Source organism: Kogia breviceps, chromosome 5 (assembly GCF_026419965.1).
Source record: "Kogia breviceps isolate mKogBre1 chromosome 5, mKogBre1 haplotype 1, whole genome shotgun sequence".
NCBI lineage: Eukaryota > Metazoa > Chordata > Mammalia > Artiodactyla > Physeteridae > Kogia > Kogia breviceps.
The window spans coordinates 13,038,118-13,056,917 of record NC_081314.1 but is presented as its reverse complement, the minus strand read 5'-3'; the positions used below and the strand labels follow the sequence as shown (position 1 = coordinate 13,056,917).

Here is an 18,800-nt window from a genome sequence, read left to right as displayed (position 1 = left end):
AGTCTGAGGCTATGTATTCTACCATACCCATATACCTTAGAGCCAGGGAGTATGGTCAATGTTACTCTTCTACTGCTGCTCCAGACTATAATTTATTCTCTTAATTATGAACACCCCAGATCCTTTGAGGTATTCTCTCTATATATAAATATACATATTGATATTTATGTGCTTTTATAGACATAAAATACTATATATAATATTACTCAGGTAATTTTTTCTGAACTCTTTTAAAGAAGGTTGCACATATTATGATCCTTAATATATCTGTGTGTATTTCCTAAGAAAAAGGATATTCTCTTAAATATAATATTTAATTGTACTTTAGTACAGTTATCAAATTCAGGAAATTTAACATTGTTACAATAAAAGTATAATCTGTAGTTTTTATATTTCAGTACTTTAATCTACAGTTACAGTATTTCATTTTTGTCAACTGTTCCAATAATGTCCTTTAAGACATTTTTTTTCTCTCCAAGAAAGGATTCAGTTCAAGATTATGTGTTACATTCAGTTGTCACGTCTCTAATCTCCTTAACCTGTACTTTTAGCTATTCTTTGTCTTTCATGGTAGTGAGATTTTTGAAGAATACAGGCCAGTTGTTTTTTCACATGTTCCTCAGTTTGGATTTACCTACGAAAAACAGGATTTGTTTACCGTTTTTCCCTCTAGACTGAGAGCATATAGTGAAAGTATTTGGATTACTCTCTGCCCTGCTCAGTTCAGTTATGCGTTGTACATTTGAAATACAGTTAATTGGATTGATTTGGTTTGCATTTAGTTTAATGTTGTTTTCCCCCATCCTTTTTGGTTTACTTTTATTTTACTGAATATGTAGAATATCAGGATGACTTCAAAAGTCAGAACTATACCAAAAGGCATTAATCAGAGATGTGTTCAGTCCCCTCTCTTTATATCCAGCTCTAGGCAACCATGATCTGATTTCTCTCCTTATAGTTTTTGTCTTTTCCAAAATGTCATATGAACAGATCTATATAATATATAGTCTCTTGTATCTTTCACTTAGCATGCTTTTGAGATTCATCCACATTATGTATCAGGAGTTCATCCTTTTTTAGGTATTATTTTCTTTGTTTCTTGCCATAACTTGGTAGATACTGTTGTCCTTGTTTTACAGATGACAAAACGATGCACAGATTGGTTAAATAAGCCCAGGTTTGTACAGGGAGAGTAGAGCCCGGATTTGAACTCTGGCAGTTTGATTTTTTTTTTTAATTTTGAGATACTCATAGATTTGCAAGAAATTGCAAAGTGCAGAGAGGTCCTGTGTACTCTTCACTTAGTTTCCTTCAGTGGTTACATCTTACATAACTATAAATACAGTATAAATACCAGAAAATTGACATTGTATAGTGTACAGGGTATCATTTTATCATGTGTAGATTTGTGTAACCACCACCACAATCAAGATACAAAACTATTTTATCACTGTAAATATTTCCCTCATGCTACCCCTTTATAGTCACACCCACTCCTTCCCCACCCCCATCCCTAATCTTTTGCAACCTCTAATCTGTCTCCGTATCTAAAACTTTGTCATTTCAAAAATCTTATGTAAATGGACTCTAAATAGTTTGTGACCTTTTGAGATTGGCTTTTTTCCACTCAGATCCAGCCAGTTGTGCACAAGTTTCTTTTTTCTTTTTTTTTTTTTTTCCCTTTTTTTTTTTTTCCGGTATGCGGGCCTCACACTGTTGTGGCCTCTCCCATTGCGGAGCACAGCCGCTCCGCAGCATGTGGGATCTTCCCGGACCAGGGCACGAACCCATGTCCCCTGCATTGGCAGGCAGATTCTCAACCACTGAGCCACCAGGGACGCCCCAAGTTTCTTAAAGATTGAATATAGTTGCGTCACTTTTTAAAATCTGTTTTGCCAATTTCTGTCTTTTATTTAGTGAATTTATACATTTACTTATAATATAATTATGGATATGTTAGGCTTAAATCCGCCATTTTGTTTTCTGTCCCCTCTATTTTCTTTTTCCTGTGGGTTACTTGAACATTGTTTAGAATTACATTTTGATTTATCTATAGTGTTTTTTTAATCTATAGTGTATCTCTTTGTATAGTTTTTTAGTGGTTGCTTTAGGTATTACATTGTACATGTGTAACTTATAGTCTACTGTTGTTGACATTTTAGCAGTTAGAATAAAATGAAGAAACCTTACCTTTTAATCCTCCACCATTTGTAATATAATTTTGTTAAGTATTTCCTGTGCAACAGGGAAAACCACATCAAAGTGTTATAATTTTTCTTTCAGTTATTAACACAATTTAGAAAAGAAGAGAATTCTAGGTCTATTGTATTTACTCATATTTTTGCTCTTTCCATATTCTCTCCTTCCTGTCATTTCAGGATAGGTCTACTGGTGACACATTCTTTTAGTTTTTCTTCATCTGAGAATGTCTTGATTTTTTTCTTGATTCCTGAAAGATATTTTCACTGGATATAGAATTCTTGGTTGATAGTTCTTTTTTATTTTTCCAGCACATGAAAAATGTACCACTTCCTCTGGCCTCCATGATTTTTGATGAGAAATCCACTATCATTCAAAGTGTTTTTCCTATGCAGGTTTTCCTATGTTTCTCTCTGGATGCTTTCAGGATTTTTTTCTTTGTCTTTAGTTTTCTAAGTGTTTTAGTTTGACTACAGATTTGTTTGGGTTTATCGTGTTTGTTGTTGGCTCAGCTTGAATCTATATGCTTATGTCTTTTGCCATACTGGGAAACTTTTAGCCATTATTTCTTGTTAAATTTATCAGCCTTGCCAGCTTTCTCTCCTCTTCTTTTGAGACTCCAGTGGCATGAATGTTAGATCTGTTATTGTCCCACACATCCCTGAGGCTCTGCCCTTTTTTTTTTCTGGTCTATTTTCCCTCCATTGTTCATATTGGGTTATTTTTGTTGTTCTCTCTTTAAAAGCTCACTGTTTTTTTCCTCTGTCCTCTCCATTCTACTGTTAAACTCAACTATTGAATTATTTTAATTTTGGTTATTGTATTTTTAAGTCCTAAAATTTTCATTTGGTTCTTCTTTATATCTTTATTTCCTTGGTGAGACTTACTATTTTTTTCATGTATTTCAAACGTGTTCATAATTGCTCATTGAATCATTTTTATGGTGGCTGCTTTCACATTTTTGTCAGATAAGTCCAACATCCATGTTATTTCAGTCTTGTCATCTGCCAGTTGTCTTTTCTCATTTAAGTTGTAGATTGTCTGGTTTTTCATATGTTGAATGGTTTTCAGTTCTACCCTGGACATTTTGGATATTATATAATGAGACTCTAGATCTTGTTTAAATCTTCTCTTTTAGCCAGGCTCCTCTGACCCTCTGCTGGTGGGGGAAGAGGAGTCCCAGTTTCATTACTGTCAGGTAGAGGTAGAAGTCCAGGTTCCTGACTCAACCGCTCCTGATAGCCCTGGGGGAAGAGTGAGAAGTGTTCCTTGTTACTGCTGAACGAAAGTCGTAGTTCACGCTCCCCTTAATTCCTTCCTGTTACCACTTTGGTGGGATAGGGAGGAGTACCTTACTACTGCTCCACGTGGCCTCCACTGACACCCTGGTTGGGAGGAGTTAGTTACCCCTAGAAAGCGGTGAAAGTCTTGCCTTCCCACTCAGCATTCTCTGACACCACCCTGGCATGGAGGGAGAGGAGTGCCTCATTGATGCTGGCTGGTGATGGAAATCCAGGCTCCTCATGTGGTCTCTACTGACTCCATGGGAAGAAGGGGCTCATTACAACCTGTCAGAGGTAGAAGTCTAGGCTCTCCCCTCAACTTTGGGCCTTTGTTGATGGGGGTGAGGGTGGATCCACAGTGTTTCTCATGGTGTTTGATTGGAGTAGATGGTTATTGTCTAAAAATGGTTTCTGTCCTGCTAAGCTGCCCAGTTCCTGGTCCTTTGGCTAGAGAAAGCTGGCTTTTCTTAGGGCATTTTGTTGTCTGCTCCCATTGGTGGGTGTTTCTGGGTTGGTGGCTTCTCCAGCACTCAGTCTGGGATGTATAAAGTGTAAGAAAGCCCAGGGAATTCCCTGCTGGGTTCCAATTTCCTTGGGTCCCAAGATGTCTAATTTGCTTGCCTTCTTCGCTTCACCTTTCAGTTTTCTTATGTTTGTTTAACATCTAGGGTTTTTAGCAATGCTTAATGGGAAGAAGAAGGAGGTGTGCATGTCCTCCATCTTGTCCTAGAACTGGAAACTGGTCCATTTCTTTTTACTTACAAATAGTGTTCCTTTGTATGGAATTTGTTTACCCATTCATCAGTTGATGGATATTTGAATTGTTTCCTATTTGAGGCTGTTATAAAGAAAACTGCTGTAAATGTTCACAAACAGGTCTGTACGTGGACATATGCTGATCTGCATTCTTTTCTTCCTTCTCTTTCTCACTTAAGCCTCCACTGTCCATATTCACTGTCCATACAGCAACAGAACGCCAGTAGTAGTTTCGTGGAACTTATTGCTGATTTCTCAACTTTAGAGGTATTTGAAGTTTGTGGTATTTTCATTTTTTTCAGTAATGCTCAAGGCATGGTTTTATGTATTGTTTTCTTTGTGCTCCTTGCTGAACTACAGTTTTGGGGAGTAGTGTGTGGAAAGGTTCATATCCCAGCAGTTGCTATTATTCTCCAGACCTGGAAGCTCCCCACTGTAGCATTTTCTGAACTTCAGTAAGACCTCCATCTGCTAATCTCTACCACATTCTTACCTGCTCCTATTTTTACTTTCTTCTAAGTCTTTTTCTATGATCTGTCACTATAGTCATTTTCTTACAGTTTCCCTAAACTCCCCTGATCTTCTCTTCCTTTTATATTTATATTCCCTTTATATGAATGAACTCAACTTCTTTTGTGTTCAGTCTGCACCTGAATATTGCTGGAGAAAAATCACACAGAAAGACTAATTTTACTTTAAATTCATGATCACAAACCTTACATGGATACTTACAACTATCACGGAGTTTTACTGTGCTTCTCTGACACACCTATGAGATTCTCCATCACTACAGACTGCAAATTGGTCACATCTTCCTGAATCCAAATCTGCAAACGTGTATTGGCCTCCATCTTTTTGTCCTTATTTTTTAGTCGATGAGGTGCTCCTTTTCTTGTTGGGAGTGAATTCTTCCATCTGAGCTCTGGATTCTTTCTCTTTCCCCTACAAAGGACTTTGCTCCTTCAGTTATCCCTTCTTCTGTTTCATCAGCTTTACCTGCTCTTTTAGATTGTTCTCACCAGCATGTAAACATGTTCTAGGATCTTCCATTCTAAAAGACATGCCCTCCCAGACCTCATCTCCAGCCCCCTCTCCCAGCTACCATCCCATTTCTCTGCTCTCCTTTGAATGCAGACTTCTCAAAGTAAGATTGTCTAATAGATATGGGTGTGTGTGTGTGTGTGTGTGTGTGTGTGTGTGTGTGTGTACACTAGCTCTGAGTGTTCACTTAGAAGGCCTGCAAACAGTGTCATCCCAGTAGCAATGAGCATACTTAGCACCCATATCTTGATTTCTAAATACCATTCTCTAGTCAACGCTATGCACTAGATCTTTCTGTGATGATGAAAATGTTTATGTCTTAACTGGCCAATATGGTGGCCAGTAGCTTTGTGTGGCTTATTGAAAACTTGAAATATGACTAGTGCAACTAAAGAGCTAAATTTTAAATTGTCTAATTTTAATTAATTATAATTTAAATAGCTAAATGTGGCCAATGGCTACAGTATTAGAACTGCTCCAATAAAAAGAACGTGGAGGGGTTTCGTTTTGTTTTGTCTTTTTAGCAGTGACTAGTTTCTGGGTTTGGGCAGAGAAAAATACAAGATGAGCCCAGAGCATCTATGGAATCAGAAAGTAAGGAATTGCTCAAAAAATAATGAGGACATGTGGAAAGGATGTTGAGGTCAACTTGAAAGAGCTCCAAATAACCAAATCTGGGACAATTTGATCATCAAAATAAATAATGATAATAATGGATTAAAACCTGTAGAATAAAATAAATATCTATGAGCCAATGCTGATGTAACAATTAAGTAAATACATGGGAGAGAAAGGACTGCTTTTCCTTATTGATGAATATAGGACAAGTGATGGAAATAGAAACATCACTATTAGCAAACACTACAATAATAATTAGTGCAGGGATGAATCATCTAGAGATGCTAAATAAGTGAGCATAAGTGTAATGACAAACAGCATATATGCATAGTCTCAAAGAATAACCCAATAAGATGTCTGATAGGTACCATCTTAACTGAGTGATCAAAGTTAATGTCACTGATAATGAGACATTCAGTACCTCCTGTTAATATACATTGAGAAGGATACCAAGACACATAACCTCAATCTAATCATGAACAGACATCAGACAAGTTCAATTTAAGGAATATTCTACAAAATAACTGGCCAGTACTGGCAAGATCATGGGGCAAAGCAGGAAAAATAAGGAACTGTTTTAGGATGGATGGGACTAAGGAGACATGACAGCTAAATACAACTTGTTATTTATTATTAACTAACATCGTATCAATCTTAGATTCCTGCTTCTATACGTCGACTCTGATTACACAAAATGTTAACATTGGGTGATGGGTGTACAGGAACTCTGCATATTATTTAACAACTTTTTGGAAGTCAGAAATTATTTCAAAGTAAAAAGTTTTTAAAAAATTGTCTACACCTTATGCATTCAACCCAGATCTCTTTTCTAGCTCCAGACTTACATGTCTACCTACCTTCGATGTCTCACAGCATTGCAAATATAACACATTTAAAACTGCAATATTGATTCTTGTATCTATCCAGCTCCTCCCCACAGCTCAAGCCAGAAATATGGGAGTCACTTAAAATCTTTTCTCCTCTCTCTCCCCCAAGATTGGATCTGTTTCTTACTGATTCTATAAAAATTTTTCTTGAATTTTCTAATTTTTAATAATACTTACTGACATCTCCTTATTTCAAACCACCAATCATTTCTTACCTTGACTATTTCAGTAATCTTTTAGCTGGTCTTCCAGTCTGCAATCCATTCTCTTTATAAGCAGCCCAGAGCAGTCTTCTGAAACATAAACTAGATCATGGCAGTCCCCTGCTTAAACACTTAGTGCTTTTTGCAGTGCTTTTAGAATAAAATCCAATCTCCTTACCGTGGCCCATAAGAACCAGTGACCCGGCCTGCCTCTTTGATTTCATTTTGTGGCATGCTTCCTCTTCATATGCTTGCTGGTCTTCTCTCACTTCTTCAGATGTGACATTACTCTTCCAGCTCAGAGATGTACATTTTTGCCTTTCCTTTTGCCTGGAATGCCATTATGCCCACTCTTCTTCTAGCTGGTTCATTCTTGTCCTTTACGTTTCAACTTAAATATCACTCTAAAATAGGGTACCTATTCTTCTTCTTCCATAGCATTTGCCAGTATTTCTAATTATTATTATTTTTCATTTATTGCTTGTTATCTCTTTCTTCAGGTAGACTCTGTGCTGCATGAGGGCAGGGGCTGTGTTTGTCTTATTCACCTCATGGCCCCAGCATCTGGCACTTATAGGCACTAAATAAATTTTAAAATAACTAAATGACAGAAGGTGACACTGTCTTCTTAAAGGATGAAGATAAAGTAGCTTGCCTAGAAAAAGTGAGGGTTTTTTTTCCCCAGAAGGAAAGACTAGTATAGGCAAAAATATGGAGGCAAGAAACAGCATGGTGTTTGTGTGTGTGTATAATTAAAAGCAGTTTGATGTTGCCTAATATACGAACCTTGAGTCAAAGATTGGTCAGAAATTGGTAAATAGGCTGGAGCTAGATCTTAATAGGTGCTTTTGTACCATGTGACCTTATAAAACTTATATGAGCTTATGGAACTATTGGAAGATTGTAGACAATAGAGTATGGACAAATTTGCATTTTAGAAAGATCAGATTGGTGGCAGCAGTTAAGTATAGAAAGGTGAATCTGAAGGGTGTTCGGGTGATTCAAGTCAGAGGCGATGGCTTCTGTGCCAGAGCAACAGTTGCAGATGTGAGAAAAGAGGCCAGATGAAGTAATATTTAAAGAGTTGAATCACTGAAACTTACTGATTGATTAGGTATAGAAAGTGAGGAGGAAGGAGAATTTAAGTGTGGCTCTAGATTTCTAGATTGTGTTGCTTGGTGGTGGTGGTATACACAATGAAGAGAAGCTGCTTTAATAAGAGATGTTAACGAGTTGAGTTTTAGCTGCTCTTGAACATCTAGGTAGGGATTTCCATCAGGCATTTAGATGTAAAAATCTTTAACTCTGCGGTGAGATCTCATATAGAAATGTATGGTTGATGATGGTTGTGGCCGTAAGAATAGATGTGATAGAAGTAGGCTTAAGGGAGGTTAGGTAGCATAGAGAGAGCAGTTGACTGAGAGCAAATCCAGCAGTAGACGTAGAAAAACGTGAGGAAAACATGAAGGAGACAGATAGGTGATATGAGGGAAGTTAGGAGAGTGAGGTTCAAGGAAACCAAGAGAGAAGAGGGTTTCGAGGAGAGAGAGTGATCAGGAATATTGCATGCAGCTAAGAAGTCCAGTGAAAGGAACCCTGAAAAATATGGATAGCATTTGACATTCAGGGGACCTTAATGAGGAGACTTTCTATAGAATGACAAATGCAGAAAAAAACTGGGTTTCAGTAGGGTGAGGAGTGAGTGGGGAGGTCAAGAAATTTGGAGAGAAAAACAGAAAAATTAGATAGGTACAGAGTGACTTGAAGTCCAGGCAGTGATCTTTATGTTAGAGAAACAGGCTGAGGGAAAGAGCCTGAGGAGAGAAACTTGAGACAAATTGAATATATGGTTGTTGCTACTATATGGAAATTTAAAAAATTATTTTGTATCCTGTAACCTTTTTATATTCACTTATTCTACTAGCTTTTTAAAAACAGATTCCATTTAATTTTGTACATAGACAATTGTGTCCTCTATGAATAGAGTTTTACTTCTTCCTTTTCAGTCTGGTTACCTTTTATTTCTGCTTCTTACCTTATTTTACTGGCCAGAACCTCCAGTATGATGTTGAATAGAAGTTGTGAGAGCAGGCATCCTGTCTTATTCCTTATCTTAGGGGGAAAACCTTCAGTTTTTTTACGAGTAAGTACAATGTTAGCCATCCTTCATCAGGTTGAGAAAGTTCCCTTTTGTTCCTAGTTTGCTGAGAATTTTTATCAGGGATGGATATTCAAACGATCTTATGCTTTTTTTCGTTTTCATCTGTTAATATAGTGAATCTTGTTGATTTATTTTTTAATGTTAAGCCAACGTCCACTTGATCATGTTGTGTTAATATTGTCATGTCTTGCTGGCTTTGATTTGCTGAAATTTTGGTAAGGATTTTTGCATCTCTGTTCATGAAGGATATTGGTCTGTACTTTTCTTGTTATGTCTTTGATTTTGGAATCAGGATATTAATGGTCTCTTTGAATGAATTGGGAAGTATTTTCTTCTCTTCGATTTTCTGAGTTTCTATAGAATTGATGTAATTTATTTTTTATATGATTAATATATGAATTCACAAGTGAAGCCATCTGGGCCTGGAATGTTTTTGTTTTGTTTTTTGTTGGAAAGGTTTTTAACCAGGAATTCAATTTCTTTAATAGGTACATAATTATTCAAAAACAATTTTTTTTAGTAATTTTGGTAGTTTGTATCTTTCAAGGAATTTGACCATTTAATCTGAGTTGTACAATCTTTGTATAAAGTTGTTCAGTTATTCCTTTTTATCTCTTTAATATGTGTAGACTTCATGGTGATGTCCTAATGTTGGTAATTTGTGTCTTCACTCTTTTTTTCCTAATCAGTGTAGCTAGAGGTTTATCAATTTTAATGACCTTCTTAAAGAAATGGCTTTTGATTTTATTGTTTTTATATATTTTCTGTTTTCTCTTTTATTGATTTTCACTTTTATTATTTCTGTTTATTTTGGGTTTAATTTGCTCTTCTTTTTAAAGTTTCTTTTGATTGATGCTGAGGTCAGTGATTGGAAATCTTTCTTCTTTCCTTAGTGCTATCTATTTTCATCTAAGTACTACTTTAGCTGGATCCCACAAATTTTGATATACTGAGTTTTCATTTTCATTCATTTAAAAATACTTTATAATTTTTCTTTTATTTTTTGACCCATGGGATTATTTAGAGGTAAGTTAATTTTGTTTCCAAATATTTGAGGATTTTCCAGGTACCTTTTTGTTGATGATTTCTAATTTAATTCCACTGTTGTCAACATATTTTGTATGATCTGAATACCTTAAAGTTTACCAAAACTCATTTTTTGTCCCCAAAATATAGTTTATATTGGTACATGTTTTGTGTGCATTTTAAGAGTGTTCTCTGCTTTTGGTGGATATACTTTTTTATAAATGTTAATTATGTTAGGTTGGTTGACAGTATTGTTTAAACTTTCATTCTTAATTGCTTTATTGGGTATCGAAATTGCCAACTATTTGTGGATTTGTCAGTTTCTCCCTGCAGTTCTATCAGTTTCTGCATCATTTGTTTTACAGCTATAATAGAAACTTAACATTTAGGATTTTTATGTCTGCTTGATAAATTGAACTCATTATTATAAAATAACCCTCTTTATTCTAATATTGGTAATATTCTTTGTTGCAAAATCTACTTTGATATTAATATAGCCCCTCTGGCTGCCTGGCTGGCTAGTTTACTTGCCTTCTTCCTTTTTTTCATGTTTCTGAATTTAATATTATAAGATTTTTAATCTAACATTGATTTTATACTGGTATCTCTTTCCTCTAACGTTGAAAATCTTAATCCCTAACTTTACATAGATACTTAACATAATTATTTATTTACATTATCTTCGAACATATAGACAATAGATTCAAAATAATAATACCAGTATCACCACTGATAATTAGGTTACTGAATGAAGTTTTAGAGGTCTTACTGCTGTTTGTTCTAAGAATATAGAATATATCACTAAGGATATAGAATCAAATACTATGCTCTAGTCCTTGAACTAATTCCCTTTTTTTTTTTTAGTGGTTTCTCAGGTTTGTTTTTGTTTTTTGTTTACTCTTTAAGGGTTATTTCTTAAGTTTAATCTTACTTTTGAAATGTAAAAGTTTTCTATGTTGCCAAACTCAAAACTATATAAAGATATCTTTGAACAAGTCCATTCCCAGTCCTCTACCCTACTAACTCCTATATTTAAAAGTTTTGGCCTTTCTTTGCAGTATTTTTACAAGTATAAGCAAATAAATATATGCACATGTATAAATAAAAATTAAAATATATTCTTGTTTCTCACCCCATTCTTACAGAGTATAGAGTTCTGTAACTTCCTCTTTTTTCAGTTAAGAATATATCCTGAAGATCACTCCATATCAGAGTAATTAGAGAATAGAGATTTACCTCATTCTTTTTGACAACTACATAGAATTCCATCCTATAGATTCTATAATTCATTCAGCTAGACCCTTGCTAATGGACATTTGGGTTGTCATTACCCATTAAATCAGCTTTCTTTTAATTAGTATTAGTATGGTATATATTTTTCCACTTTTTTTACCTTTAACTTAATTTTATCTTATATTTAAAGGAGTCTTAAAGGCAGTGTATAATTTTTTTTGTCCAATCTGAAAATCTCTGCTTTTTAATTGGCATGCTTAGGCCATTTACATATCTATGTAATGTGTCTGTTACTCTGTCTTCATGTTTACTAATCTTTTCTTCTGCCATATCTAATCTTCTGTTAATGCCACTCAGTGTGTTTTTCATGTCAAACCTTGTAGACAAAATTTAATGTCTTCTGTGTCTCTACCAAACATATGAAATATAGTTACAATAACTTTTTTAATGTCCTTGTCTACTAATTCTATCAACTGTGTCATTTCTGGATCTGTTACTATTGATTTGTTTTTCTTTTTCATCATGGGTTGTATTTTCTTGATTCTTTGTGTTCCTGGTTATTTTCTATTGGATGCTAGATATTGTGAAGTTGCTGGATATTTTTATATTCCTATGAATATACTTGAAGACTTAGTTACTTGGAAACAGTTTGATTCATTTGTGGTTTGTTTATAAGCTTCGTTAGATGGAACAAGGGTGGCCTTTAGTCTGGGACTAATATTTTCCCACTACTGAGGCAGCACCCATAATTACCAGCTTTTTACTGTGGCCCATGGGATCTCTTGCTAGTCATTTGTGGGCTTCTGGAATTGTTCCCTCTTCTCTTTTCTAATGGTTCTTTCCCCAGCCTCAGATATTTTCCTCACATGTATATGTTTTATCAGCACTCAGCTGGAGACTCCGGGTATGAGGTGGGTCGGGGGGCCAGTACTTTTGTAGCTCTCTGGAGGTTTCTTTCTCTCTGTGCAGCTTTTTTTCCTTCAGTACTCTGCCCTGGGAACTCTAGTCACTTTGGCCTTCCCCAGCTGACAACCCTTTCTTTCTTCTAACAGTAGGCTGGGACACTTAGAGGGCTCACTTTGTTTATTCCCCCAATCAGAGATCACTGTCCTGAGCTGCTGATACTACCCTTTTTTTTTTTTTTTTTTAAGTGTTTGAGGTGGGAGGATAAATCTCTTCCCTGTTACTCCCTGTACTACGTACTCCTGGATGTAGAAGTTAATATTTGTCTTTTAGTTAAAAAAAAAAAATCCAAGGAAAACAATCAAATCATTCTGTATTATAAACAAGTTTGAACTAAACTTATTTTCCTTTGTAATTCCTAAGAGATGTGTCAATATCAAATACGTTATGTGTCATATATAAATAAAATACAAGATAATTTAGCATACTAAGTTTATTTTACCATTCATTTTCAGCATATCCATGGTTTATGACGTGAAATTGCTTGATTTACCAATTAGAAGAATAGTTGTATCCTAGGTAATTAGGAAAATATTTCATAACATACATAGCAGATAAAATAATCTGTATTTAATAATACTACTTGTGTGTCGGAAAACCCAATTTTTATACTTAGATTTAAAAATTAAGAGTACTTCTGATTATTTTTATAGACTCATACTTTTGGATTATGGGTATTGTTTTTTTTTTGGTTTGTGGGTATTCTTATAGAAGTGTTTGTACACAGAACAGCATTTTTCTCATTTTTTAAAATAAATTTATTTATTTTATTTATTTATTATTTTTCGCTGCATTGGGTCTTCATTGCTGTTCATGGGCTTTCTCTAGTTGCAGCGAGCGGGGGCTACTCTTCATTGCGGTGAGTGGGCTTCTCATTGCAGTGGCTTCTCTTGTTGAAGAGCATGGGCTCTAGGCGCGTGGGCTTCAGTAGTTGCAGCACGCAGGCTCAGTAGTTGTGGCGTGCGGGCTTAGTTGCTCCGCAGCATGTGGGATCTTCCCGGAACAGGGCTCAAACTCACATCCCCTGCATTGGCAGGCAGGTTCTTAATCACTGTGCCACCAGGGAAGTCCCCATTATTCTCATTTAAAAAAAATTTTTATTTAAAAAAATATATTTATTTATTTATTTGTTTGTTTATTTTTGGCTGTGTTGTGTCTTTGTTGCTGCGCTCAGGCTTTCTCTAGTTGCGGCGAGTGGGGGCTACTCTTTGTTGCAGTGCACGGGCTTCTCATTGCGGTGGCTTCTCTTGTTGCAGAGCACAGGCTCTAGGTGCGTGGGCTTGAACAGTTGTGGCACGCGGGCTTGAGCAGTTGTGGCACGCGGGCTCAGGAGTTGTGGCTCGTGGGCTCTAGAGCGCAGGCTCAGTAGTTGTGGTGCACAGGCTTAGTTGCTCTGTGGCATCTTCCCGGACCAGGGCTCAAACCCATATCCCATGCGCTGGCAGGCGGATTCTTAACCACTGTGCAACCAGGGAAGTCCTCTCAGTGTTTTTATACCTCATAAAATTATAGTGAATTTTTATGATTAAGATTTTACATAAGTAGTGTATACGTGAGATAAATTTGGTATTAGAAGGAAAGTAATACGGTATATTCAGGCACAGTGGGACTGTAGGAGGACTTAAATTTTAGAAATAGGGTTAAGAAAGTAGAAGTTGAGTCTCGGCCCACTTCTTACAAGTTGTATTACCTCTCTAGCCTTATTTTGTTACTTTCTCATGTAAGCTCTTTGAGCCTTACTTTCTTTTAGAATGTCATGATGATACCCTTCTTAAAGGCAGTTGTGAGAGTTTGATGCATTTTGTGAAAATAAATAGTAAACTGGAAATATTATATCAAAATCAGGTATCATTTTGAGGTTTAGCCTGAGAAGTGTAAATTTCAAGCAGTATGTACAGTGGGAAAATTTGACTGTACCCAGGCCTGACATTAATAATCAGAATTGTTATCTTGGCCTGTACTTTCTTTGGTTAGTTTCAGAAATTTTTTAAGTTTGATTTTTGATACCCAATTTAATAGAAATGAGTCATATTATCATTTCTTTCTTTACTCAGCAGCACACCATTTGCACCTCACCCACATATATGATCTGTGGGTTGTGGAGAGAAATTAGGATGTTGCTCAGTAGCCCACATCTTTCAACAAAGAATACTTTTCACTAACACTCATGAGTTTCTTGTAGGCACTGGGAAATGCACACCCTTAGATGCCAAACTAAATTCGTGAACTCAATAAAGAGAGAATTTGAGGAGCAGGTCATTAAGTCAGATTTTGTGTTCTCTGTAAATACTAATGACTGTTGTCATGGAGTGGATGAGATGACCTTGGTTTTTATGGTCTAATAACTTTTTCTACAGAATGATGCAGGAGCTGTTACTGAGAGTCAGAATAAGAGGCTGCAGAACTGTATGTGGCTTGCCCTTTATTTATGAATCAGATTTTAAGTGGAAACCACAGTTGTTTCATTTCTCATTCATGCTTTAGCAGAGGATATGATGCCACAGATTTGACTTGGTTTGTAGTGTCTCCTTTAAGGTTCACACAGCTTTCTTTTCCTTTTTAGAAGCCACAGTAGTTTTAATGTTATTATCAAACCACAGCGTGTACCTTGTTGGATAGACCTTGTGTATATCCAAATGTTTTGGTAGTCTGAGTACTGACTGTGGTGGTCTAGTGCTATTTGGAAATACAGCAAAAGTAAATAAATGCGTATGTACGTATGTTTGGATAGGTGGTATATAGGCATACAACTTCAGACGTGGAAAACAATTTTAACCCTTTGAATGTATTAATTCGTATTTAAAGATAATGTTTTAGGTTGTTTAACTTGAATATAAATGTTTTATGTTTAACTTGAATATAATAACGTTAATTTTTCTTTATTCTTCCTTAGTGTCAAGGCATGCCATGGGTTGCCTCTCATAAATGGACAAAGCTGTGACCCTTATGCAACAGTTTCTCTTGTGGGCCCTTCTAGGTAATGTTTATTGAATTAGTATTAGATTAAGTTTTAAAGTTTAACAATTAGAAAATTAAAGTTCTAAGAGAACTTGCTAAATAGCTATTTGTGACACAAAGCAACAAATGCTTTGAAAGAAAAATCTTCAGTTAGTTCTGTTATTCACTTGCAAACAACCAACTCCTATTTTTATAAAAGAAAATGAGTGCCATTTCAAATCTGCCAGACTCTTAGGCTATGGGGAGCAACCTGTGTTTTATAGTAGTTAAAATGTACTTTAAAACATAAACCTGAACTTCATTCATCATCAGCCTTCCTAGTTTCAAATGTCTTAGATTTTATTGCAGGTAGAATCCTGTTTTAATAAATGCTAGCTCAGAATAGCAAAGGAATTTCTATATTTTTATCTGGAAAACAACTCAGGACTAAAAATACCTTTTTTGCTCATGGCATCTGTGCTGTACAGAGAGAATTCCAAGCTGTAGACAAACTGCTGAAGTACCAGAACATGGTGAAGTGCACTGTATCATTGATTTTAATTACTTATGATAATTTATGGAAAATCTATCACACTCTGTAGTATTTTCTGTTTTTTGGGTTTTTTTTTTTCTGTGGTACACGGGCCTCTCAGTGTTGTGGCCTCTCCTGTTGCGGAGCACAGGCTCCGGACGCGCAGGCCCAGCGGCCATGGCTCACGGGCCCAGCCGCTCCGCGGCATGTGGGATCTTCCCGGACCGGGGCACGAACCTGTGTCCCCTGCATTGGCAGGCGGACTCTCAACCACTGCGTCACCAGGGAAGCCCTATTTTCTTTTCATTATGGTTTCTTTCAGAGCCTTACTAGTCTGAAATTTGTCTAAAACTTGAAGGTTTAGAATCAGGAAACAAAGAGCATACTATTCCCTCTACACAAACACATGTATATACACATAGACATGCACTGCTTCTTCCTAACCCCAAGCTACGTATTCTTATTTTTTAGAAAATCACCAGTAAGTCACTTTGAAAAATGTATTTGTCCCTATGTACGTAAAGCACCATGCCTGGTACTTACTGGGTTCTCAAACAATAGTATCCTATTATTATTATAGATGGTTTTATATTTAAAAATATAAACCTGACCTGTTTGCTGAAAGCAGATACTCAATCCTATAACATTCATACTATCAGAGGGATTGAGTTTTGTGTGTTAAAAATGTTTAATCTAGTGGAGCTGTTTTTGGTTTTTGTTTTTGTTTATAATCAATACCTGGTAGATTCTTTAGTGTAATTGCTTAGTAATGTAAAGATAGAAATTATTTGGCTTGTGAATTTGTTTTAGAAAGTCACTGTTGGTTTTGATATTGTACTGTCATTTGGAGGATGTTACCATTGGCGGAGGCTGGGGAAAGGTTACATGGGACTTCCCTGTACATTTATTTGCAACCTCCTCTGAATCTGTAATTATTTCAAAATAAAAAGTTTTTTTAAAAAAGCCACATTGTAGCTGAAGCCCAAGGAGTAAACTAAGAATGCTTTTCGTGTTCCTCTGGTATTTTTCAACATAGATAAAGGTACTCTGAATCCCATTGTCTTCCTTCTACCATTTATTTCGAGTTGCTTGTATAGTAGAACGTGTTCTTAAAAACCCCTGAAGTAAGCGTGGCAGTCAACCTAGTATAGCCATAGAATAATAAAATCTTGGCATATATCAATTATACAAAATTTGTGTATTCTTTGATTTGAGCTTTTAGAGACACCTCAGTTTTTTTCCCCCAAGTAATATTTAAAGCTGCTGCCTTCCCCGAGTCATCTTAACAGTTAAACAGAGAGGTCAGGCTCCCTGGTTGGAAATAGCATGTTTTATAATTGTGTACTATTAAGTTCTACAAGGTAAAACTCTACCACATTGGAACAGGAATGACCAAAAGAAGACAAAAGTAAAGAAGAAAACAAGCAATCCGCAGTTTAATGAAATCTTTTATTTTGAGGTAACATTTTGTTTTATTTAAATGTTAACATTGAATGCTGATTTACTTCTTTTTTCAAATTCTGGCCATAGTCATAATTTTATTAACTAATGCAACTAAGCATTTCTAAGCAGTAGAACCACAATGTAACACAGTAGAGGCCCAGTGCATAAAACAAATAAAGGCAGAGCTCTGATTGATTTGAGGATGGGGAGGTCTAGGACCACATCTACTCTTCAGTCATCCTCAATATCACAACCCCCTTCACACAGAACCCTAACCTTATCCAGCCCCTGACCTAAAATGCAGTGGCCCCAGGACTCTTCTGCAGAATATTATTTGAAAACCACTAGTTAAATAAGTACGATATCGCTTGGTAGATCTGGGTTCTGGTCCCAGTTGAGTTTGAACAAATCACTACATGGGAGACTCAAATTTCTTATCTTGTGAAAGGATAATTTTGTAAGAGAAAACAGTAGCATCCCTACCTAACTCAGAGTTTTTAGGAGGTTCAAATGTGAAAATGCTTTGAGACTATAAAGTATTATATGATTAAGGCCTTATTATTAAGTTCTTTTTAGCTAAATCACTCTATGGACACATGCTTATTTTCATAGAGAACTTCAGTTGCCTTGAAGTTGCTCAAAATACAGTGCTTTGGAGTTCTTTACTGTGGAGCATTTGTTAAATAAATCCTTTTTCATATTATTAGAAAACTGTAGGAAAAAAACAAAAATAATCAAAACTCTATTCTAAAAGATTGTGTTCTACCCATAGAATATGTTGCAGTTGAGATTACCATGTAGGGAAGATTTGAAAAAAGAGTTACATTTTGTGCTTTTCCTTCTTTTTGTGTGTGTTTTTCTTGATGTTTCGAAGTGAAAAGAGTGAGGGCACATCTAGCCATGCCTGATTACTGTACTTTAATAAGGGAACACAGTTGAAGAAATGCCAAGATTGAAGTAGGAGGAATTGTGGGGGGTGGAGGCAAGGAAGAAAGAAAACAAAAGAAAGTGCACCAGTGTGAGACGCCCCATTTCCTGGCTCAGGACTTGCTCAGTTCAGTTGTTCTGTACTTACAAATGGCTGTTACATCTAGCCTGGAGAAAACCAAGATGGGGCGACTTGCAGCAGCAAGCAGATGGTCCTTTGACGGTCAAGACCTGACCTGTTTGCTATATGCAAGCATACATATTAGGCCTTGAACCGTTCATTCAAAGGGCGCTTTGTTGAGTTGATTATAAAGATAAAAGTCCAATCTCTGTCCTCTAGTGAGAGCAGGAGACCCAAAGCGTACACATGCGTGCATACACGCAGCAGTAAAATGCAGTAGTAGATACTGGGTAGCTCTGCTCTACGTGAGTTAAGCCAGAGGAAAGAGTATTAGAGAAGGAACGTTTTGAGCAGAGACATAGAGACAGAAAAGCAGAAAGTTATGTCCGAAGAGTAGCAAGGTGTGATTTGACTAAAAGGGAATAATGGGAACTAATCTTAAAAAGATAAGAGTAGGACCAACTAATGAA

The 18,800-nt window shown here is 36.1% G+C and overlaps 1 protein-coding gene across 4 annotated transcripts in view; it reads left to right on the top strand.

Moving 5' to 3' along the window:
* Nucleotides 1-18,800, top strand: part of RASA2 (RAS p21 protein activator 2) — a 128,144-nt gene that overhangs the window by 49,470 nt on the left and 59,874 nt on the right. For all 4 annotated transcript variants that reach the window (XR_010840616.1, XR_010840615.1, XM_059064945.2 and 1 more), the window contains exons 6-7: nucleotides 15,264-15,347; nucleotides 17,226-17,298. Coding sequence is in view for 2 of the 4 variants with exons in the window: in XM_059064945.2 (XP_058920928.1) it covers nucleotides 15,264-15,347; nucleotides 17,226-17,298 (157 nt within the window). In the remaining 2 variants the exon portion in view is untranslated. The remainder of the gene's footprint in view (nucleotides 1-15,263; nucleotides 15,348-17,225; nucleotides 17,299-18,800) is intronic.